The 26,266-nt window shown below is 43.2% G+C and overlaps 1 protein-coding gene across 1 annotated transcript in view; it reads left to right on the top strand.

The window, feature by feature from the left end:
- MRPL49 (mitochondrial ribosomal protein L49) overlaps positions 1-7,147 on the top strand; it is a 73,830-nt gene extending 66,683 nt beyond the window's left edge. Inside the window, exon 4 of the mRNA XM_086938502.1 lies at positions 4,830-7,147. Within this exon, the coding sequence (XP_086794628.1) occupies positions 4,830-4,976 (147 nt within the window). The 3' untranslated portion in view covers positions 4,977-7,147. The remainder of the gene's footprint in view (positions 1-4,829) is intronic.
- The last annotated feature ends 19,119 nt before the right edge of the window (positions 7,148-26,266 follow it).

Genomic DNA, 26,266 nt, shown 5'->3' with positions numbered 1-26,266 from the left:
CTTTATACCGACCCTTACTGTGGTGCCAATCAAGAAATGGACCCCTAGAGTGATCCAATTAAACTCGCTAACTTTGGAACATAACTTACGCACTCTGAATGGCAGGACCACCTCTGATCCAAATGGTGCAATGACGTACAACAGACTGAGCTGCCCTTCTCGTATTGATTAAATTTTACTTGACATCAGATCTTGGGGCAGTTTAGTAGACATGGAAATCAGGCAGACGCAGGACAGCGACCATAATCCGCTCTGCATGGAAATAAGATGGGGAAGTGGGAGGGTCTTACCTAAAGGCCCCTTATTTCTTACAAAGGAGGTAGTCCCTTCAAACTGTAACCGCAAATTAAAATGGAACAGGGTGAATTGCCAAGTAGATAGGCTAACTAGTATTAAAGAATTAGTTGAAATCGAAACCAGCGAGCTTTCATCTTTGATTTCCTTCCAAGGCACTGAAAAATGTTCCAAATTTACAATCTCCTATAAAACCTTAATAGAGAAAATTGACAAGCATTTTATTATTGAGGATACCAAAGGGCCCAGGAAGACCTCTAATACCAAAACAGGGTCACCATGGTACACGGCAGAATGTAGGAGGAAGAGAAGGTTAATATCAAACTGTATTAGATGTAAGGATGTGCCATCAGTTAGGGTAGCCAGAAAGCAATATAACACATGTATTAGACGGGCTAAGAAGGAATGGGAGGAAGAGCATTGGCAACAACTTAAGAATGCTGCTTACCTGAAAGACTCGACCCTGTTCTGGAACCTGATTAACAAATCTGATAGAAGAGGAGCAGAGCGCCTCCCTAACCATATAACTGCTGATCAATGGCATTTCCACTTCTCAAAATTATACTGTGAAGAGGCAGTATCCGGGCAAACCCTCTGGCCACCAAAAGATTCATCTATTGATGGACAGGCCTCTGTGGAGCTCTTCGAATCATCATACGAAGTCTACGATGCCATTACAAGCGTAGTCCCCTCCAAAGCAGCAGGCCCGGATGGGTTACCTGGCGATCTACTTCTACATGATCCCAAGTTATGGACTCACTACATCGCCCTACTACTGAATTTAATTCTCTGTGGATATCCCGTCCCAGATTCTTGGAAGGGCGCTGAAGTGGTTACCATATACAAGAAAGGTAATAGGGATGACCCTGCCAACTACAGACCGATCAGTCTAATTGACGTTATCCAGAAAGTAGTTGGCAGGGTTATTGTAAATAGAATAGGAATCTGGTTGGAGGAAGGGAACGTGCTGTCTCATTTTCAGGCAGGTTTCCGCCAAAACGTGGGAACAATGGATCAGGTCTTCAGGTTCTATGCCATACATTGGAAATTTGTGACCATCAAGAAGGGAACCTTATACTTGGCCTTCATAGACCTGAGGAGTGCCTTCAATCTGGTTCCCCGTGATAGGCTTTGGAGGGTGCTGCTGGACATGGGGTTTCCATTGTATCTCCTGGAGCTTATTGCCAAACTCCATCAGGACAATTCTGCTAGAATCAGATGGGGGAGTCAGGGACAACTTACAGAGAGGGTGCCTGTGAACAGTGGGGTGCGCCAGGGCTGCGTGATGGCCCGACGTTGTTCTCCCTCTTCATTAATGGGGTGGTAGACCATTTGAGGGAGGACAACGCCGATGCCCCGGTCCTGGCAGGGGAAAAAACACCAACCCTCCTCTTCGCAGATGACACCCTCCTGATGTCCAAAACCCCGTCTGGTCTGCAGAGATTGTTGGACAGATTTTCCTTGTTTTGCGTCCAACACGGCCTAATAATTAACACCTCTAAAACAAAACTAATGGTAATGCCTCCCTCCATGAAAGCAAAGAGAAGTAACATCACCCTTAATGGGCTGCCGTTGGAGGTAGTGGAGGAATTTGACTACTTGGGAGTCAGGATTAATAGTAAAATGAGGAGGGACTACTCCCATGTCGCCAAAATGCTCCTAAACCTAAAAAGAACATCTGGAGCTATTCTAAGGAATCAGCGTCTTTCTGTCAGCAGGCCCATAGCCCCAGCCCTTGCTGTTTATGATGCAAAGGCATTGGCCTCTGCAACCTATGGCTCTGAACTTTGGGGAAGTGAGAAAGTGGATGATTTGGTTAGAGCTGAGAACAAGTTTGTACGAGACTTAGTTTCCCTCCCTATCTCGACCCCACTGAAGCCACTCTTCCTTGATATGGGCAAACGCTCGATCTCGGATATAGTCCGGCTCCGCTCTTTGCTGTTCTGGGTGCTCCTGAGAAGGACACCAGAATTGGCTAAATATGCCCTGGTGCTGGACAAACTAATTTCTTTGAATGGTGCCAACAAAATACAGTGGCTTACTAAATTGAAGAAGCTGGTTATGAATTTGGGGTTGGCCGAATTTTGGTCCTCACAGTCTCCACCCCTTAAGGGGGCTGTCAAGAAAATTTATTGGGAGTGGGTTCTTGCTGAGGATCTCAAAAGTATGAGGTGGGGAGCTCTAACCACCAAATTTTTGGAACATAAGCCCATGAGGAAGCTGGAATCATTTTTGGACTTTATTCAAGTTCCAAAAGATAGATCTCTTTTTTTTTTTTTAAATTGAGGTACGGGACACTTCCTCTTAATACATTTATGGAGGGCTGTCCATACTGCCCACGTGTGCCAGAACCTTTATCCCACTTCCTGTTTGCCTGCAAAGCATACCAAAGTCCAAGATCAAGGTGGCTAAAACCAGTATGCAGGGAATTGGGAACCAGAGACTTTAGGACTGCCCTACGTATCCTTTCCTCAGATACTACATCTCTGTTCATTGTCTGCGGGTTGCAAAATATCTATCTAGTGCTTGGCTGATTCGGAGTAGGCAGATCGATTCAAACAAAGCTTAAAATCTGCCTCCTTAGAAACCCATATGTACTCTTGCACTTTGTCTCCTGTTACTAGGGTTTTTATATAGCAAATATTGTGTATATAGATCATTTTTAATGTTTTAAACAGTTTTTATATTTGTGTAATAATGAAATTCTTTTAAATGTATGTTTGTCTTTATGCTTGATATGTTATGTACTTTTATGATATGCAAATATCGAATAAAGTAATTCATCATATCATCATCATAACCCTTTCTAGACTTTTCCATCCCTCCTTGACCCAACCCAAACCTCCTCTTTCTACTATGATCTTCAAAATAACACATCCTAGACTCTTCCCTCCTCTATTACTCCTTTGACTTATCCCAAACCTCATTTCACTATGATCTCCCTAATAACCCTTTCTAGTCTCTCCCCTCCTCTACCACTCCTTTGACTCACCCCAAACTTCATCTAATGTTATCTCCCAAATAACACTATCTCGATTCTTCTCTTCTCTATCCCTCCTTTATCCTATTTAATCAAACGTACAGACTCACATGTCTACCGCTCAAATTAACGACTTATATTTCCCTATACTAATCCACAACTAATCCTTAGGGTTCCAGAGTAGCATGCTACTTGCCGAAAAGCGCTTCAATGCCTCGTGAGGGGTAGAAGCGCTATATAAATACAATTACAGTTACAATTACAATTTTTTTGCCAAACATCAGCTTACCAGTTCTGAAAATAAACACTTTTTGCTTTTAAATGTATTCTGTTGAATTTTCATTTACTAGGTTGTCTACACTTGAGAAGCTTCTTGCAGATTGCTGAGAGCTACCACTAGCTTATGAGCTACTCTTTGGAGAATCCTGTACAGATATAAACAAAAAAGCCCTAAATCAGAAATTAAAATGTTATAGGGTCAACAAATCTGAATATGACAAGGAACCCACACTGACTGCCATGTTGCATCCACAGTCTTACAAAATGACTGTTTGATGCAAATCAGTAAAACCTAATAGGAACACAAATTGACCAATATAACGATCTACGAAATGCCATAGGCTTGATGGACAGTCTTTACAAGCAGTGGTAAAGCATGAAAGCCATTGGCTGAACGGGGCTGACTTATAGCCCACTCTCTCTCTGCTTCTTCTCATTGTACCTTTTTAAGACCATTGCTAATATGACGGCTATGAAGCTATAAGTGCCCAGACCAAAACAATAGTCGCCACAGCCAATAGGCTGGCCTGAAGTTTGACACCTGATTAAAACTAAAAAATGTGGTGTAGTGAAAACACGAAACAAGAAACAACTTCCCTGTATATCAAGTTTATGAGATAATTCACTGTTTGATGTAAAATTGTTCCTTGTGCATTCATCCTGGGCGCTCCAAAGGAAACACAATAATGTACCTCTCATTAGAATTAAGTGAATGAGAAGTACTCCTTTGGAAGGAGTCAAAACTCAGTCAATGGATATTTTTAACAATTGATAACAATAAGGCTTCGATTAATGTTAAGTTGTATAAGTAGGGCTGTCCATATGGATTACAACCAGGTATTTACGAATACTTTTAACCCTCATACCTGCCCTCAAAGATCCTTGATGAGCATGTTGTCAAACCTTCTCCAACAATTTATTTTGTTTATTGCTGTGCCACTTTGCTGATTCTGACTCATTTATGCTTCTGACCCTAATTCCATCATGTCATGAAGAGATCCATGCTATGAAGAGAGCCTTTTTTGTGACCCACCTTACTTGATAGGCATTGGTGCTGCTGTGTGTAATCCTAACTATGTTTCCTGTCCCTCAGTTATGGAGACAAAGATTACTAAGGCAGAATCCTCCATGACCCATATTGCATATTTTGTGCTACCGCAGCGCGCACACTTTGGAATCTATTACTTGTCACTGAAGGGACACTTCTTTCCCTGTGTGCCTGTTTTGACCTGCCACTGTTTACACGTTCTTGACTCTCCATTTCCTATCCTCCTAGGCTCTAGAGAAAGATGTGAAGGAATACCTGACGCAGACATCTGGAAAAACACCACTCACCCAGGTGCATGAGGTCACCAGGGCCATTCGAATCAAGGGTCACTTTGATGTGGAGCTGAAGTGCTGGCTTATGGACAAGGGTTTTTAAATTGGTCATGCTGGGAGCAACTACAGTCTGTACCTGTCTTACATGGATACCTTCGTATGCCCACGTATTCCTTCCTAGAGGCAATCTCCTGACCAATTGACTCATTTCGTTTGTGGCCTCTAGCCAGTTTGAAGTATGAGTTTCTTAAAATGCAGGACTTTGTTCTCCCTCTTCTGTGTTTGAATCTGCATACATTTTTGAAATCCAAGAGTGGCTTCAAGCTAGTTCACATTGGTTTGCACTTGGTAAAGGGACATCTAGAATCTGTGCATGTGGAAAAGTACAAACTTTGTTCGTTGAGTGCCAATGAGCTCTGAAAGCTGAAGATGACATGAACATAGTGACTTTTTCACATTGACTTAAAATTCCAAATGTCCATCTGTGTAAAATAATAAACTTGTATTTAAATAGAATAGCTCAGCTTTTTTCTTGCTCCTTAATAAGTTGTTGCATTGGATTGTCCCAATTCTTTCTGCTACATCACTTAGTAGGATGACCGTACTCAAGGCCTGGCTTTACCTGCATGCCTCAGAGTATCCCAATAAGCAGTTGGAAGGCCACAGATCCACTATCTGCGAGCCTGGGTGCCGCAACTCATCTGACCCTCGTTGACGCCAGCATGTGTGCAAGTCCCTGGGAGGACTGTCTTGCTGTGTTGCTTGCTCGGCGTCATTGAAGTTCTATTGCCATTGATGGAAGTCATCAGTAGACATGAAGACCGGACAATAGGAGACGTGGCAGCTATGCAGGTGTGGAATGAAAATTGTCAACTTAAGTAAGCTTATGACAAGCAGATTCACCCAGGACAGCATGCAAAAACCTATGCAACTTGGAAATACTTATCTCAAGAGCCGCCAAGTTTCCCTAAAAGACAAACTTTGTAAATTTAGTTTTTCAATTTGTAGTAAAATTATTGAGCCACTGCCCTGATTCTTTAACACATTGAGCTATGAGATTCACAAGCCAACAGAAAAAACTGTCACTTTATTGGTGCAGTACAATCAGGAATGCACCTCCTCACACACCACTGTGACTGATCTGATTTCAAACTATCACTCAGATTTACTATACTTTTGTGCCACCGCTCATTTGAAGCACAATGGCATCGATCAACCTTTTTTGCAGAAAGGCACTGGAAAATGATTTTCCTTTGCATAAGGCCAACACTTTTAATATATCCAAAGGCAAATTATTGGGCCAGGAGCAACACAAACCCTTCTTCATAGTATTCTTTTTCAATATACAACTGCTATATTACAAACCCTTGATTCTTGTATAGCGTTTAAAAGGTTTTCCATTTTGTTCCTCAAGCTAGTCTCCCTGTTTCTCTCCATTTCGTTTCTACACAAGAATCAAAGGATTGTGATATAGCAGTTGTATATTGCAAAGGATTGTGATATAGCAGTTGTATATTGCAAAGGATTACAGTAAAGGAGGTAAATTAGAACCCCATAGAGACTGACTGGAAGTTGAAAAAGGAACCAAAGGTGAGACACAGGCAGAAGTCACCCTCACCACGAGAAAAAAGATGGACATTACAGTAAATATAATTTATATATCCTGGGATATGAGAAAGTTTCACAAGAAAGTGAGATACATCAACACACAATGTTGTTACATGTTCATGCAAAGCAAAAAGATGATGGACGGAATGTTGAACATTGTCAAACATTCACCCCAGTCACAGATCTGGGTTTAATCCATTGTTATTTTGCTCGCCACGCCATTCCAGTTTGGAGCCAGCCATATGCAAATCCGCCTTGACTCTGTTCTCCGTGGGAACAGTCCAGCCTGAACTGTCAGCCAGGTCCTCCTTGGACCAGAAAACCAGCATCTTGGGACAGGGTTCGGGGCATCATCCCTCTTCAGCCTGGCTAACTTCAAACCGGTGGTGTACCGAGTGATTTGGCCAAAACTAGTCAGTCTATGTACATTTATACATTTAAAGAGACTATAAAGAGAAGAGTCGTGAGAGAAATATATTTCAATGTGCTGGGCATAAGTTGTAATCATGTACCCCACTCAGAATGCTCACTCTTCCAAGTTTTTCATTTTGTAGAATGAATGTTGGTTCTACTTGATTAGGCTTTCACGGTTTTTATGTGTGTGATATATCAATAGGTAAATGAATGTATGCATTTATTTTTTTGATTAAAGTAATGAATTTAAAATAATGGAGATTACGTTCGTATTTCTTTGAGTTCCCCAAGTACTTGATTATTTTGAATAGATGTTGTTGATATTTCAGATTGTTGAACTGCCTGGGAATCTGTGGTAAAGTAGGCTAACCCTATTCTGATGGCACTCTAACGCCTAAGGCAGTACAGCTCCCAACTCATCCTAGGGGAACTGGTGTATGTCATCACTTTGATCATCCTTTTTTTTTAATAGCAACATGTACAATTTCAAACAAAGATTTCACTTTAGCAGTTCCTTCTGCAACATTGGAAATACAAACAACCCTATAGATTAAAACAACAGACAGGGTAGAATTCACAAAACTACAAATACCAATACTTGACTACATTTTGCCAACGGGAAGGCTATTCATACAAGGCTATACCAGGGTGCCATACATCTTTTCTGTATATCCCCGTTTAGTTACTGTATCCTAGGAAAACTGTTCATCACTCTGTTTTCAGAATTATACATTTCCAGTAGTCCAGACCGCTAATAATTGATTTTGTTTGGGGGGTGAAGAGTTTTGATACTTCCTATTCTCAGTGTTACCAGTCCCCCTCCTATGATGGCACAGTGAAGCCCGTTGTGCAAATTGTCTCCCTCAAACAAGGGCATAATCAGAGTAAGAATGTATTCCTCGCCCAAGTCTTCCTCTGCCATTACAAACTTGTAAAAAAAAAAAAATACTCCAGACACTTGGGACAGGGGTATACAAATGCACTTGATCAGCAGTCAGATCACAGGATCATCTAGGACATCCCACCCATGGTCGATTATCTTTACACCATTGAGAGATCCTGAGAAATGTTATATGGAAGTTGAATAAAGCCTAATAGAGTTGAATCTTCTACTTCAATATCATGGAACCTGAATTAATTAGTTTAATTTGGTTTGATTAACATTCTGACTATAGTGGTAATCCTTTATCATTTTTACAATTTTTCTGCCCATCTAGAGATGACATTAGACATACTACCCATATATAACCCATAATATTCTTTATATTTTCACAGGTTTTGGCCAAGGAAGAAGTCTATATAGTCTTTTTCTCAGTAAGCATCCCACTTGGCTCCTTTAGATTTAGAACAGAAAAAAAACTTCATTATAAATATTTAAACAAAATGTTGCCTAGGGGTGGCAAACTCCTGGTGGTATTGGACGGACTTCAAACCACTGTCATCAAACAACCACCATAAACACTGGAGTTTGAAACCTGCCTAAACTTTATTACTGACCAAATCTAGATAGAGCTAAATGCTCCATACAGGTCACCCACCCCATGCACTTGAATTCCATTGAAGTTTCTTGGGATATCATGCCATGAACAGATCAAATGTCTTACATCATATGTTTTTGATGGATACTTTTGACTGAAAATTCCTCACCTTGTTAATTTCCCCAGGTGCCAGACCTCGCTCCCATTCCACTGAGGAGCCAAATCCATCACTAGTTCAGATGCACCTCAAGTATCTGGGCCCATCTGTGACCTTGCACGACACCGAAGCCTTTCGTGAGGCTATACTGCACATCTATGGAATGCTTCCGATTCCCTCTGGTGTGCCCAAAGATCAGCAGGGCCCTCCAGTTGTGTTTATTGCTGGTGCATACTCCCTCAGCGCCACCTGAACCTTTTGAACCCACTTCTGGTTCTGTATCAGCATCAGACTCTTCACCAAAACCCACACCAGCCCATTTTTTTTATTGGTCTGGCCGACTCCAAACCATTTTCAGCTCAGCCTCAACTGAGACCACGTCCAGGTCTTAACGTATCATAACCTATACTGAAACCATTGGAGTCCAATATGAAATGTTTACTGCACTGCAGCGCGCACACATTACATTAGCTTTTTGGCTCAGACTCTGATCATAGACCGCAATATGAAGATGACAGTGGAGGGGGCGGAGAAGAACCGATTTCTCATTATGATGCAGATGAGTGGTACATGGAGTTACAGGAGGCCAGTGAAGTGGGCACCTCATCCGACACTAAATTGGTTTCCCCTCCTTGGTCAGCAACAGGGGACAGTATTTCTTTTTGCCACAGTAATTAGGAGGCTGCTGACTTTGGTCCTACAGCCTGGCCAGTCACCGACCAAACCTCTTATCTATTAATGAGGCCCTGACTGACAGACTGCTGGCCACTTGATCTAAGCCATGCCCTGATCCCCCCCAGTCAACCTACAAGTGACATTTCGCTATAGACCTGCTCCAAGTCACCCACATTTCTTGACCCAGCATCCGACACCTGAGAGCTTGGTGGTACATGTGTTCACCATGAAGGTATACCCTAATGCTTGTCCAGCAATTTCCCCTGATAGGGAGTCGAAACGAGTGGACACTTTGGCAAGCGTATGTTCTACCAGTCTTGCCCTGCGGTCATTGAATGCAAGCCGCCTACTAGGTCATTATAACCAAGCACTTTGGGAAATGGTGGGTGAAATCTTACCTGCAGTCTCAGAATAACTACGACCTTCACTTTCCCATATCATTCAAGACGGTTGAGATGAGGCCAAATTAGTCATTTGTTCGGGCCTGGACACCACAGATTGTCTAGGCAGGATTATGGGAACTAGTGCGGTGCTACAGCACCATTCATGAATGTGGTCCATGGGTTTCTCCAGGGATGTGGGGAGGTCATCAGGGAAAGGTGAACATCAAAGGACTGTGTTCTCTGTTGGAGGCACACCTCCATTACCACTTGGTAGAGGTGCAGGCGATTCTCTTGGTGTTAAAACCTTTCTTAATAACCATTGAAGGGAGGCTGGTGCAGGCTCTTGGAGACTGGCTTGTGATGCTGCAACAAGCAAGGAGGGTAGAATCCAGGGTTCAGTGCCAGGAGGCATTATGCTTCTGGATCTGGCTGTATCATCCGGGGATTTCCCTAGTGGTGCACCAGTTAGCAGGATCTTTAAACGCCAGGGCGGATGACCTCATTCGGCGACTTCTAGCGTATCATGAACTGTAGTGACATTAGGAGGAGGCATTTCCAACAGAGATGGTAAACTCTGTACTAAATATGTTTTCCATTGCCAAGAATGTGCAGTCTCCACACTTTACACTCTGAAGTTTCTCAGAAAGCTCTCTCTCTCTCACATAGAGTGGGGTGTCCTGTATGCCTTCCTGATTCAACCTCTCCAACCAAGAGTTCTGAAGAAGATCAGGAACAGTAGGGCCCGAGTACTCCTTCCCACACCAGATTGGGGCAGGAGAGTGTGGACCTTCTGGGCCTGAACATCTACCCTCCGATCAGGCCCCCCCCCCCCTTTGGAATGCTCTCCTGTGGCAGCAGCCGGGAAGGGTCTTGCACCCGAGACTGCGCTGCCTGCACCTCCAAGGGTGAATATTGGGAGGTTGCAGTTGAGTTCTTTTGATATCTCTCTCTCTCTCACTCTCACTCTCACTCTCTCTCTCGTTGATGTCATCCTGGTGGCCAGGCCTCCTCTAAAAAAATCTGTATTTTCATGGCACTAGGATAAGTTTGTGGTATGGTGTGGTACCTGGCAGTTAGGTCCATTGCAGGGAAAGCTGTCAGCTGTGGTGTTGTTTGCTTTGTTTGTGACCCAACAAGGCCCTGCTCCGGGCACAGTTATAGGTTACCTGTCAGCTGTTTCAGCCTTTTTACGTTTGTCTGGCCAACTGTTCTTGTTCAAATGAGCGGTTGTTTCGTTTTCTAAACGTCTCGCAACATGTGTGGATCAAAATTCTGCAGTAAATTTGGTCCTCACTTTCTAATATGTACCCTTTTTGAACCAATGCACCGTTGTCCATCACACATCCTTAACCTATAAACTGTATTGGTGGCCATCACATCCACTTGCTGGGTGAATTAAGTTCAGGCCAGTTTGGTTCAGCTTCCCTATACAACCCCTTTTCTGGCCTAAGTAGTGTTAAAGTCTTGAGCTGCATTCTACCCAAGGTGATGGCGCCTGTTCTTATCAGACAAGCTGTCACACTACCAACCTCTCTGCTCCCCCTCATCTCTCAAAAGTGGAAGAGAGACTCCCTCACTTGAATCCCAAACATGCACTTTGTTTTGACATTGATCGTTCCAAAGAACATCAGGTGGACCATCAGCTCTTTGTGGGATTTGTTTGGCCAAAGAAGGGCAAAGCAAGCAGTGCAGAAACAGACCCATCTCTTGATGGATAGCTCCCTACATTAAGTTCTGATGTGCACTGGTTAAGAAGGGGCCTCCAGAAGTCATAAGGGTTCACTCCATCACAGCTAAAGCAGGTACTTGGGCATTAGTGCACACGTTCATGAACCACTATTGCCTTGACAATCGGGTCTGTCAAGATTGACATTTTGCCTGCTTGGTCCTGTAGGATCTTTTAGCCTGAGCCATTTCACTGGCCCAATACATAGGAAGGGAATGCTTTGATTTTCATTCAGAAAGTGCAAAATCTACATTTTGAAGAATTCACCAGAAGAACAAGTTGTTTACTCTGAGTAACGCTCTTTCTGGTGGATACTGTATCTAACCAAACATTCTTCACTTCCCTCCGACCGTGGTTCATTACATTTGTAGATGGGCTCTGTGTTTGAGGAGCATGAAAGAAATGTATGTCCACGCTTACATGCATCTTAGTTTGTTGCTTTCGGAGTGGAATGGCGTTTACACAGAGGTGCATGGTGCTTACTGCTGGCATGTAGGAACACTGCTTTTGTGTTTTCTGGATACAGTCTGGCCCCTGGGGAAATTGACTTGCTGAGGAATCTGCAGTTACAGTATTTACTTGAAAGAGCAAAGGTAAGTAACTTGTCCATTTGGAATGATCACACAAGCTTGTGTGTTTCATTTCCATATGTAGTCTGGGGCACATATGATTGTCCGCACGTTAGCTAGTGCTGCTCAGTAATGACATTGAAAATGAATGGGTAGCTGTAGCATCTTGAGTACATGTCTAGGGTTTGTACAAATATAAGTGAAATTTAAGTAAAATAACTCGTAAAGTATAAACTTACAAAGTAAGTGATTGGAACCTATACATGGAAAGCTCTAAATAAGTCTGGCTCGCTGGGCTGTATAGTTATTTTGAGTAGACTAATTTAGCTCAAACGTTCCTGAAGCATTAGTAAATATTTAATCTAAAAAAGTGAATTGTACAAGTTTGATAGTGTTATACCCAGAGAGTCTAATTTATCACAATCAATACAAAAAGAGCGTGTGATTCATTCAAATAATGACGGCGTTCCAAGCAGTATGCTCGTATATCGTCAATTCTTTGTGATTCCAACCAAGAAAATCCGACAGGAGTCTTGTTTAATTGAAATGCCAATTCCAATTTTAATATTCAGTCCAATTTCTCAACACAAAGGTACATTGTCCAATCAATCCAGCCAACGCGTTTCGTCCTACGTGGACATCATCAGGGTTGTAACTTGAAAACAAACCAGTCAATTGTTTTTTCACATACAAGTTCACACTTCACTATGACAAAAAGTTTAATTCAATCACTATGAATATAATTGTTCAGACTCCCTACCTAAATACAATCTAAAGAACAAAAGACATGCTCATTCATGAGCATAAGCAATACAGTTACTGCTCCAAAACACCCAATGTCCCCATTTTGACCATCATCGTTGCTTCATCAGTTCTACATCATATGCAAAGTGTACATTTAGACCCTCTTAATTACTACAGTTCTTCAATTCTGTACCATATAATGAATGATATTCTGTTACCTCTAGTATCATGATAATAATATGACTTTCAATTTCATGTTGTGTGCTCATCCTTCTTCTAATATCAATCTTTGTTTATTGTGATTGTCTAGAATATGAGAGAAAACACCAAGTTGCTTCAGTGTATGTAATGTTAGACCAGGTCTACTATACAAGACAACCCTGAGGCCCCATTATCACCTATTCCCAACTCCCATGCTGCTGTGTCTCAATCACCACCATTCTGTCCACAACTAATACACCCACTATTCGCTACGTATTAGTAGTCCTCAAAGTCAGTAACACAATGTTGAATAACTCCTTCTCTTATCACTATCCCTTGTTAATTCGTCACCATTAATGGCCGCTGTCTCCATAAACATTTCCTAAAAGAATAACTTGTACTCGCCAATTACGTTCCGCGCATCCTTCTAGCGCGTCTCCAAAACTGTCTTTGCTTCATCCAACGTCCTGTTCAAACTGATTTCTACCCCGCTCTTTTGTACTCTATTTACACCAATCAGTGTTCATTCCAGTGTGCTTTCTTTCTGGTCCACACCTCCTTCAACCAATCCGTAACATTAATAATCAGTAGGTTCCCCCTACTGATCACTCAATTCCTGCTAAATTCAGCCTAGTTTCCAATTTACTGATTCAAAATCTACTTCTACCAATCAGCATTCTTTCTGTTTTCAGAATCAGGTTTCCTCTCTGGTCCTCCTGTCCTCCAACCAATCACGTTCATTCACACCAGCCCGGGGAATCGCCTTCTGCCTGACCTGCTGACCTAAGGCGTAACCCGAACAGTCATTGGCCATTTCTTGTGCCTTCCTGTTTCAACTAATTCCACCCATCACAAGGCACCACCCCTGTGTGATCCGCAAGGTCTGTCGCATATTCTCCACCGTGTACACAATGAGGAGCATAGAGGGAAAGGAAAGACACAGGTCGCCCTCCACTCATAAAGTTATATAAACAACAATGACCAAGTCCAATTAGGCTATGTATACTTCAAGCAATGTACTTCATATTGCACTATTTTAGCAAATGTCTCCCCTTCATTTAGAAACCATGGGGTAGAGAGTACAATGTTGCCATGCCAAGTTAAAAGGCCTCCATCCCATCTAAAACAGTCAGGAAAAACGGACAATAAACACGATGTGTAGTGAAAAAAATATGAGAAAACAAGATGACCCCTCACGGGCGAACCACCAACGGGAAACCTGGTAGGTACTCACCAGTGTTGCCCTGTTATCATTGCCTTATATCTTTTTAGGCAATTTCTTCAGGGCAAATTAATTTTTTACCACTGCATCAATTGCTGGACACACCATTCTTCATGACTGTCGAAAAACAAACAAAAATTAAAACTCCTTTGCCACATGTCCACACAGACTTATATAGTAAAGTGTAGTACACCAAATGTGCAGAAAACGTCACATCACTCCATATTTACCCCTACAAACCAAGGCGACTCCTACCGGCCATAAGGATGAGATTAAAATTTAGGTACAACCCCTGCAGTGGGTTGACCCAGGTCTCGTGTCGTTTTCTAACTGTAGAAAAAACATGTAAAGCACACGTATTGTTAGAGTATATCAAGTTGTCGATGCGTTCCTCTATTCTCATCATGTTGCAGTATCTGTTTATTTACAAAACATGCATTGTTAGAATATAAAGTGGCCAATGTATACCGCTATTGTACTCGTGCTGCAATGGTGTACCGCTTTTATACTCGTGCTGCAATAGCGTAATTGCGTGAAACACGAGCATTGACGATATATGTCGAATCATTAAAGCGGTCCTCTACTATAATCACATTGCTGAAATATGGCGGAATATTAAAGCGTTCCGCTACTTTGATCATATTGCAAAAACATGGTCGCGTGGTTCCATTAAGGGGGCCCCTCTCCTTACCGATCTAGAAGGACCTCTGTGTGTTGCCTCCACCCGATTGCAAGTTAATCTGCCGGTCCATCTTTTTTTTTGTAAATCTTTTTTTATTGAAATATAAAAAGAACAAGGCAATAAACACATTACAATAGGATATCATTCCGAATGTGGAGGGAGGAATAAAAAATACCATACAATAAGGTGTACAAATCATAGTAGGGGATGGGAGCAGGGGAGAAACAATTTTGAAACGGTTATATATATTGCATTACGAGGAATGGCAGGTCAGGAAGAAAGTGGAACTTCAAGGACATTCATAAGAGGAGGGGTGCAAATATCTCCTCGGTAAGTAATCCAATGACCCCATATTTTACCCCATTTCCTGGGTCTCCCCGTGCCACATAGACCGTCTTCTCCCTAAACATGCACCAATCCATGTTTTCCATCCAAGCCTCGACCGTGGGTGGCCTCTGGGAGCCCCACAACTGCGCTATGTCTCTCTTAGCCACCATATTTCCCAGGGTTGCCCACTGCGTCTGTGCAACATTATAGTCAGTTGGTTCCCAAACATTCAGGAGACAACGTCTAGCCTCGGGTAGCAAAGTGATACCAATAGCCTCCTCCATCTTATTGTGTATCCCAGTCCAAAATGCGGCTATTGCAGGACACTCCCAAATTATATGCAGAAACGTCCCGAGCAGCCCACAACCATGCTTACAAAGACCATCTTCTGAATAACCCATTCTAATCAAGCGGGGGCCAGTTACATAGACTCTATGCAGGATTTTAAGTTGCACAAACCGGAGACTGGTCGGAATCGCGACCTCCTTGGGAGAAGATCGCAGACTGCCAGCCCTCATTGTCTAATTTAAGACCGTCTCGGGTCCAAACGTCCCAGAGGAGCACCAACAGGTCAGCCCTACCATTGATCAGCTTTTTATAAATCAAAGAGATAGTACTATCTGGCACGTGACCATCCAGTATTCTATCTTCCAGCGGAGAGGACTCCGGAATATCCGCACTCACAGTAAAAACCGAATGCAAGTCATGGCCGACCTGAGCAATATATCGAAAATATTCCCTGTCACTAAGTTGGAACTCAGCCTTCAGTTCCTCAAAAGTCTTAAACTTGCCTTCCAGAGGTCACCCACCTTACTGATACCGATCATATCCCATTTCTCAAATCTTTTCGTTTTCCACAAGTTACCGAGCTTCTCGGAAGCAAAAATTGGAGTCGCTCGGGTCAGTCGATCTTTCCAACCCATAGCATTGTTTGCGCAGTGCCAAACCTGTACAGCAATCTTTGTGGGCCCGGAGAGCTTCCCTCCATCTAATCTAGAATAAAGCGCTCTATAATAATCGCCCCCGGCAACAGCCACCTGTCCATGGCAAACGCAGGGTTCAATCCGGGACCATACATGCCATGATTAATGGCCCCCAATTGAAACACCCAATTATACCGTTTGATGTCAGGGAGAGCGATACCACCATCATACCATGAAAGCGTCAGCTTGGCGAGGGCGATACGCGAACGCCCATCCCAAATCAACTTCCTCTGGAGACCCTCAATAGTCCGAAAATAGCTAGCGGGAATTACATCAAAGGTGTTCTGAAGAGCATATAGAAAGCGTGGCAATGACATCATCTTAAAGAGCGCCACGCGGTGAAAGCGGCAGCTTGCGCCAGCGCACCACATCCAGCTTCAAACGGGCTAGCGGCGGGAGCAAATTCTTTTCATATCGGGCAGCTTGGTTCAACGATACATAAACCCCAAGATACTTAATACCCGTCTGTGTAACCTGGATGGGACAATCGCGCGGCAAAAGAGGGGTATCTCCCAAGAGGACGTATAAGTAAGATTTCGTCCAATTAATGACTAGACCCGAGTTCCTACCAAAGGAGGTGAGGACATCAAACAAACCGATTAACGACTTCCGGGGCGAGGTCAGGTACAACAGTATATCGTCGGCGTAGAGCGAAATACGATCTTCGAGGTCTGGGGCCCACTGGATACCCTTCATCGACGGTTCCCATCTAATCCAGGCAGCAAGGGGCCCAAGAGCAAGAGCAAATAAGAGCAGAGATAATGGACAACCCTGTCTTGTACCCCTTCCGAGAACGAAGGGCTTAGAGACCCGACCATTCACCACGACCTGCGCCAATGGGTCTTCATAGAGGAGCCTGACCCAGCTAATTAAGCCAGGAACAAAAACAAACTTGGCAAGTACCGCCCACAAATACGGCCACTCCACCGGATGCCATTGTGGCATCCAAGGAGGCCAAGATGGCCGGCTCACGCAATGACGAAGCCCTTGCGAGAACACCATGCAAACGTCGCAGATTCAGGGCGGTATTCCGATGCGGAATGAAACCGGACTGGTCTGGATGAGTCAAATCACTAATCACTTTTATTACACGATTGGCCAATAACTTAGCAAGAATATTAGGTTCCGCATTAAGGAGTGATATAGGCCTATAAGAGGCGCAGCGGACCCTTGGCTTCCCTTCCTTATGAATCACCACTATGGTCGCAAGACACTGATCACGGGGAAGGGAGCCTCTATCTCGCGATTCCAAAAACATGTCACAAAGATATGGCGCAATGTTATCGGGGCGCAGTTTATAAAGTTCAATGGGCAGACCATTAGGGCCCATCGCCTTCCCCGAACGAATAGAGCGAATAGCGAGAGCCACCTCGTCCGCGGTTATTACGGCATCTAGCAACTCTCTATCAGAATCAGATAGGCTGGGCAATGTAATGTTGCGCAACAATAAATGGGAGTCTTCCTCCGGCCTATCAGACACGGGGGAATACACTTCCCGCAAATGTTCTGCAAAACTCTGGACGATCTCCTCGTGTTCAGTCACTCGCATAGCATTCACTCTCTCAATCGCAGGAACCACACGACTAGCTCTCTCTTTTTTATCTAACCATGCTATCAGTTTACCAGCTTTATCCTCGACATCATACAATCGGCCCTGCTGCTCCCTGCCCATAACTTTCGCGGCATCTGTAACCAACGCCCTGTAGTCAAGTTGTTTGAGACGCAAAACATGCATATTCTCACGGGTGACGCCCAATTCCAGATCACGCTCCAGCTCGGTGATCTCTGTCTCGGGTCTAACTACATCCTCATTTCTACTTTTCTTTGCACCGGCAATCAATGACAACGCCTGACCTCGGATGACTGTCTTAAAAGACTCCCATAGCGATACTGCAGAAGACACCGATCCCAAATTCTCAACAAAGTACTGGTCAAGTGATTTGACCAACGCTGCGAGGGTCTTGGGGTTACGGAGATACCACGGATTAATTGTGGCTACCCTCCCCTCTGAACCTACACGCGAGTCTATCCGAAGCCACAGTGGAGAGTGGTCAGATATTCCCCGAGCTAGATGTCGAATCTCAGTTGCGGAGGAAGCATGTGCAGCTGGTATCAAAATGTAATCAATCCTGTGCACCCGAGTGGAAAGTGTATTGATTCTGGGCTGGGTGTAGCAGTCTCCAACAGTCCACCAACCCCAGTGTGTCTATAAAACCACTAAGCCAATTCTGTGACCCCGTGAGGTTCCCTGGGTGGGGGCCGATCCTCTCTGCCCGAGACAACCGAGTTAAAATCTCCGCCCATGATCAGAGTCCCCTCAGGAAGTCCCAATACTATTCGCCCCAGTTCAGCAAAGTTGTCGACTGTAGACAGGGGGGACGTAAACAGAGACCAAGGATCTAGATTTACCCTCCCCTAATGATCTATACAGGGCACTGGTATATGTGAGAGGTAATTTACACTGAAGCTCTGCTATATTATTGCTCACTATTGTCAAATAAGGCAGGTTCATAACCACTACTTGGAAAGCACTATATCAGATGTCTACTTACACCAAGACCAACAATGTACGATTAAAAACCAGTATGACAGAGATTACATTAATTTACATGGCGATGTTATTATCGGATTTAGGAAAACAGTGTAAATTACCTCTCACAAATACCAGTGCCCTGTATAGATCATTAGGACACACTAGGAACAGAGTCTAAGATGGCCGCTGCAATCTGCTACATAGAACTTGCAGATTAGTAGTTGCCATTCTGAACATGAGAATGAAATAGAATGATTTTACTAACAGTATTGGACTATTTACCGTGCATTTATATTTTAATATGCAGGACAGTAATTCGTAAGAAGTCCCGGTGATTTGGGGGCACATGAGTTTTTTTCCATACATTTGCGAGACGACACCACTAAACGCTAGGTAGAAACTATATAAAATTATATATTCCGTGCATGTGTTTATGTATCTGGCAAAGTATTAAAACTTAAAACCGACTAACGCGCCCATATATGACCTAGCGCGCCCGTAGATTACATGAATAAGTAACCTCAGTATCCCAATTCAAAATGGTGGCTGCGTCTCCTTGCGAGAGTAGGCCCGCCACAGATGGGATTCCGGATTTAAAGATTGACTGGCAGATTAACTTGCAATCGGGTGGAGGCAACACACAGAAGAACTTCTAGATCGGTAAGGAGAGGGGGCCCCTTAATGGAACCACGCGACTATGTTTTTGCAATATGATCAAAGTAGCGGAACGCTTTAATATTCCGCCATATTTCAGCAATGTGATTATAGTAGCGGAACACTTTAATGATTCGACATATATCGTCAATGCTCGTGATTCACGCAACTGCGCTATTGCAGCACGAGTATAATAGCGGTACACCATTGCAGCACGAGTACAATAGCGGTATACATTGGCCACTTTATACTGTAACAATGCACGTTTTGTAAATAAACAGATACTACAACATGATGAGAATAGAGGTCCGCATTGACAACTTGATATACTCTAACAATACGTGTGCTTTACATGTTTTTTTCTACAGTTAGAAAACGACACGAGACCTGGGTCAACCCACTTCAGGGGTTGTACCTAAATTTTAATCTCATTCTTACGGCCGGTAGGAGTCGCCTTGGCTTTGTAGGGGTAAATATGGAGTGATGTGACGTTTTCTGCACATTTGGTGTACTACACTTTACTACATAAGTCTGTTTGGGCATGTGGCAAAGGAGTTTTAATTTTTGTTTGTTTTTCGACAGTCATGAAGAATGCAGTGTCCAGCAATTGATGCAGTGGTAAAAAATTAATTTGCCCTGAAGAAATTGCCTAAAAAGATATAAGGCAATGAAACATGTTGGTGTGTGGTATGTGGTTATGTAATTAATAGCCACTCCCTGCTTTTAAATTGATAGGCTGCACTCAGAAGGAGAATAAAAGTCCTATATATGTGCAGATCCTATCTCGTTGCATTACACTGTTTGTCTGTTTTTTGTGTTGCACTTTCTATCACTGCACTTTAAATTGCACGTACACATTTGTTTGGACACTTTAGTTTAAAGCTTGATGACCGCCGATGATGATCACAGGGCAACACTGGTGAGTACCTACCAGGTTCCCGTTGGTGGGTCGCCCGTGAGGGGTCATCTCGTTTTCTCACTTTTTTTCACAACACATAGTGTTTATTGTCCGTTTTTCTTGACTGTTTTAGAAGGGATGGAGGCCTTTTAACTTGGCATGGCAACATTGTACTCTCTACCCCATGGTTTCTAAATGAAGGGGAGACATTTGCTAAAATAGTGCAATATGAAGTACATTGCTTGAAGTATACATAGCCTATTTGGACCTGGTCATTGTTGTTTGCATAGCATATTCTCCACCACCTTAGATTCTTATCACTATTAGTGCACCATCCTATGATAAATCAAAGAACTTAACGCGAATCAATTGCCACCTCCTTATCCTTAACATTCATTCATCCTGTTGTAAGCCAGTACTTCGTGTTGATCTTATAATTTCTCTCCCTGCAGTAACAAACCACCATTCAGATTTTCACTATTCAATTTGTTACATGTAACCTTCAAAGTCATCTTGACCCACCCGCAGTAAAGCAGTACATCCATGGTTTCTACTAATCTTATAATGTAGCTTCTTTTATTCTTTTTTCACACCACACTCATTTACACTTATAATTCCATGCCATCCAATGTCAATTCCCTTTTACTTCTCTACACTGTATCCAGTATCTTTACCCAGCATCTACATCTTTTCCGGGTACAGTCACTGCCTCTCTATCGACCAACCTGGTCCCTTATGGTGCCAGTTGCAAAAGAACCTCTCAAGGGACATCACCTACAATCCCAGTCACCTCATTATTATTGGTCCGCTCCATCTTGTCGCAAGGGGAACAGTGATCGCTATCACTGCTGTCTATTCACCCATGACCTCTAATGGCTACCAGTGGCTCCAAGATGTTTTCAAGAATCCTTCATGGCGAATGATGGAACGTATTTAATATTGTGTTCCCCAACATCTAACCCTACCTGGCATTAAAGCCACCTTGTTAATATTAGTCAGTTCTATCTTATTGTTAGGGAAAGATTGATCGCTATAGCCGGGATCCATTCTCCTAAGACCTTACATGATTTCCAATGGCTCAAAATGTACTCAAAAGTCTTCATAAAAAATAATGAAACTCATTATCACTGTTCAGGCCTTTCTGCTGATACATTTCACCTCCTCTTGACGTATTATAAGCTCACAATCACCTCCCCTTCTGTTAGCTAAGACCATTTGAATTTTATGAAACTTCAAGCTGGTCAAAGCCGGATGATTTTCCTAAATATGTTGATATATGGGGGATCTAATATCACTATTTTATAATGGCACGACGTTCCTGAATCCTGGTTTTCAAAACCCTCTTGGTGCTTCCTACATACATTTTGTTGCACTCATATTTGATTACATAAATTATACCACAGCTGTTACAATTTATGGATTCACAGGTATAATAACCATTCAGTTGGCTCAGCAACCAGTTAGTAGCTGGTTCTTGTACACGTTCCAAATAGTTTCTGGTAATCAAGTTCCCTATAGTAGAGCTTTTCCTATATTTCACTACTGGTTTGTCAGGAATGATGACTGTTAAACCTGGGACCCCCTCAAGAGATTCCAATTCCTATTCAAAATCCTAAAAATCCTTTTGTGCTCAGTGTTTTAAGTGGAAATGAAGGCCAATTTCCCCTGTGATTCTCGCTTAGGTTTCTGCACCAGTGTCTCCTCTCTTTTGATTCCATGCACTCGTCTTTTTGCTTCATCTAGATTTGACTTGGTGTAACCCCTGGCCACAAATCTCCTTCTCAAGTCTTGCAACCCTTTCTCAAAATCTTCCTCCTTGCTGCAGTTTCTTCTGGTTCTTATCATTTCACCAAAGGGGATAACCTTCATTACTGCGGGATGATGTGCACTATCTGCTCTTAAAATATTATTGGTTGCAGTGTCTTTACGGAAAAGCTTGCTTTGAATAGTATTACCTGCTATGAATAACTGAAAGTCAAAAAAGTCTATGTGGCTAGAGTTGTCCAAATATTCCCTCAATTCAGTGCTAGTTCCTCTCCAGATCATCAAAATGTCGTTGATGTAACTTCCTCAAAAAGGGATCAGGTCCATCCATTTGCTCGTATTCTTTGACCAGTCATGCTCCTTCTCAAACTACCCCATAAAGAGGTTGGCATAAGAGGGAGAAAACCTAGATCCCATTACTGTACACGTGATTTGATGAAACCACTCACCTTCGAACAGAAAGAAATTATTCTTCAGCATCAAGTTACTCATTTCCAAAATCATGTTAGAATGTTCCGGCAGACTCGCACTCCGCCCTCCTAAAAAATGACTTTGCGCTAATTTTCCCTTATCATTTTCAATATAGGTGTAAAAGCCCACCACATCTTGTGTCACAAAACTCGTGTCTGGATCCCAAAACCACATCTTGCAATTTATTAAGGACATCCATTGTATCCCTGATATTAGAGGGTAGAGTAACTACCAAATGTTTAAGAAACAAATCCACAAATCCTAATAGTTGTTCCATAAGACTACCAATACTTGAAACAATAGGTCTCCCCGGGGGGGGGTTGTAAAGACTTATGAATTTTGGGTGGCGTATAAATGAAAGGGAATCTGAGAGTGATGTTATTTAAATATTTGAATTCCTTCTCATCAAGTAACCCCAACTATCTCCAAGTGTACAATCTTTCTGCAATCCGCCTGCCAGCTTCCTTGGTGGGCTTGCTACTCAACTTTCTATTGCAGGTACTGTCACTGAGCTGTCTCATGATTTCACGGCTATAATTTATCAACATTCTGCCTTCTAGTGAACTGGTTTGAGATACATAAAGAACTTGAGTCATACCCAATATAAGTTTATATCCTGTTTGCCACTCCATTTTAAAGCCATTTGTTCTATTGCTACTCCGGTGGTCTTGATACTGGATGTAAAGATTAATATGTCATCCGCATATGCAAATTGTTATTTGGGATCACTGTACTCTCATTTAGGTGTGACAATTATCTGGTTTTCTTGTATCGCAATTAGAAAAAGGCAAAAAATGTACGGCAATGAATACTGGAGAATATGGGCTTCCCTATTTGTTCTTCTGAAAGGTTCTCAATGCTTATTCAGCACCGATCTGGGTTGTGAATGTTGATAACGTTTTCCATAGGTATACCATTCCATCCTATCAAAAGCCTTATCTGCATCTCTGACAATTGAGGCAATCTCTTGTTCTGTGTTTTCTAATCAGTCAATAATGGAGAGTGTTCGTTTGATAGGTGTTGTAATGTCCCTACCAGCTACAAATCTGTTGTTGACCCACTGAAACCAATTGGGCATTGAATTAAAGCCTCCTGGCTACTACACTAGCACAGATTATCTAACTGCCATTATCGAGGCTGTAGGATGCTATGAAGGTTGCCCTTTTTTAAGGAGTGTCACAATTGTAGTCACTTGTCATAATTTCAGGATATTCCCCTGATAGAATTTATTACATTAAACGTTATTGGAGCAGATGTGCTTGTGAGGTTTCTGTACAGTTTGCAGTATATGCTATAAGGACCAGACCTTACTATTGAGGACCTTGTAGGAAGCGTGCTCTTTGTATAGTGGACCGAAATGAGGTACACTGTGTAAAGAGTCCAGGCAAACCCAAATTGGTTTAGAGAGGCACAAATGATAACCCAAATCCTTTCTTTTGTGGTAGTGTGGGCGAGCAGTTCGACTTATCAGAGGGTAGTGCAAAGCATTTATTGCACACACAAAGGCAGCGAGACTCACTCAATAAACAAATCCAACACTAATTTATAAAAATAACACCAATTTTTATAGGAATTTAGCTCCCAAGATCATCGGAATCAGGTAAGTACTTTACAAGATGTGAATTTTTACACGTTTCAAAAGTTCACACAGTGCAATTTCTGGAGTGGTAATGTTATCCTATGGAGGAAAAACATATAATGCGTTTGGACACTTATCAGCAACTTACGGGACTCTTCTCCTGGACTTAAGGTGAGTATGGGGCAGAGTCCAAGTCAGCACCAACAGGTCACCTGGGGCTGCCGGGTGCAGAGGTGTCTTTTAGCGTCCGGTGCACCATTTAAGCCTATGGGTATCAGTCTGGTCAACACACCTCCTGCCTACCTAATTTTCCCACTTGTCATTTGTCATAGTGCACAATGGGCCCTGGGCAGGGAGGGGCATTTTAGCTGTCTGGGGTAAGCCAGGGTCACTTATTAATGACGGGGGAGGCATTTGAAGCACCCTTCATTGATATACTGATTACTAGTCATCCTGCTTGGAGGAGGTGACAACACCTCCTGCCAGAGCAGGCAATGTTCCCTGCCTTTAGGAGCATGGGTTCTCACCTCCAGGGGGTTAGAAACACGTCTGTGTTGGCAGGCTGGACAGTACCAGTTAGCCAATACACCAATAGGTGGGTAGGATTTTAGGGAATACCTCTAAGTTACCCTCTGGGTGCATGTATTAATAAATCCATCACAGGAATCCGTGTGAGTTTATTAATACGAGCTGTTTGATACCAAACACCATAGGTTTCAGTGAAGCCATTGTGTAACTGGGAAACTTGTTTTGACCAGTACATACCGTAGGATGGCTTCTCTGTTCATTTGTTCTGTCAGTAATTTAACTGGCTAGCACAGTGGCATATGTGCTCATGCAGATATGTCCTCGTGTGTAATATAATGCACCCTGGTTTAAGGCTGTGAGGCCTACTGTAGGGGTGACCTACAAATACTACATGCAGTTTAAGGGGAAATGGCACACATGGGATGTGCTGTGTCATATTTCCACTTTTTAGAGCATCATGTCTCGCAGCCTGCAGTGGCGGTCTGCCTGAGTTTGATGCTGTGTCCCTTATAGTGGCACAAGATATGCTACAGCTCTTAGGGACCCGCTGTAGTACCTATGCCCTAGGTACCAGGGGTACTACTTGCTAGGGACTTATAGTGGTGGTAAAGGCCATGCCAATTGGGGATCAATTGATCAGTTACCTTGTTTTGGAGAATGAACACTGGCAATGGGGACCTGGTTAGCAGGAACCCAGTACACTCCAGTCAATGTTACATCAAATAACAGGCAAAAAGTGGGGGGGGGGGGGACTACTGCAACAAAAACCCAGTTTCCTAAAGACCTTACTCACAGTTTTAAATATCTTTGGATATGCAATAGCAACTATTAAGGTAATAGCTTGAGCCTAGTTAAAGCCAGCCTTCATTAACACACTTTCCCTGCTGTGCCGTAACCCCATATTGGATCTCATCAATATGTCTCTGTCTTGTGGAACAGTACCCGCGGCTTGGAAACAGGCAGTGGTTACTCCCATATTAAAAAAAGCTTACTCTGACCCCCGACTGCCAGAAAACTACCGACCTATCTCCCTGTTGCCTTGGATCGCTAAAGTAACAGAAGCTCACGTCAACTCGGTTCTGTCTGAGCATCTGGTTCGTAACCAGATTTTGGACCCCAGTCAGAACGGCTTCGGGTAAGGACACAGTACCGAGACGGCACTACTCTACATCATGGAACATCTTCGCCAGGTACTTGACTCAGGTCATACTGCAGCGCTTATATTATTAGATCTAAGCGCTGCCTTCGATACTGTGTCCCGCCAAATACTTATCCAACGCTTACAGGAGGCGGGAGTGACGGATGTCGCTCTCCAGTGGTTTCGGTCCTTTCTGGCTGACCGTTCCTTTAAAGTGGCTATACCACCTGGCCAATCCGCCACTTATCCCCTGAAGATGGGTGTACCACAGGGATCTTCGTTGAGCCCTACAATGTTCAACCTCTATGTGAAACCGTTGGCTGGTGTCGTCAAACAGTGGGGTCTTACGATGGCCTCATATGCGGACGACACACAGCTAGCGGTGACACTTAGTGGAGACCCTGAGGTGGCGGCTCCGAGATTCCGTGCGGGTCTCTTGGCAGTAGCTAGCTGGCTTCGCAACAACTGCCTCCAGTTGAATGCCACCAAAACGGAGGTGTTGGTTCTAGGGAAGCACGCTGAGCTATGGGGTAACCAGTGGTGGCCGTCTGAGCTTGGTGTCACTCCTATTCCAGTGGCTGGAGTGAGAAATCTAGGAGTCTGGGTGGACTCTGCGCTCACCTTCAGGGACCACACCAAGAAGGTGGCTGCCACGTGCT

This window comes from Lissotriton vulgaris, chromosome 9 (genome assembly GCF_964263255.1).
Source record: "Lissotriton vulgaris chromosome 9, aLisVul1.2, whole genome shotgun sequence".
In the NCBI taxonomy this organism is placed as follows: domain Eukaryota; kingdom Metazoa; phylum Chordata; class Amphibia; order Caudata; family Salamandridae; genus Lissotriton; species Lissotriton vulgaris.
This window is presented reverse-complemented; position numbering and strand designations above follow the sequence as displayed.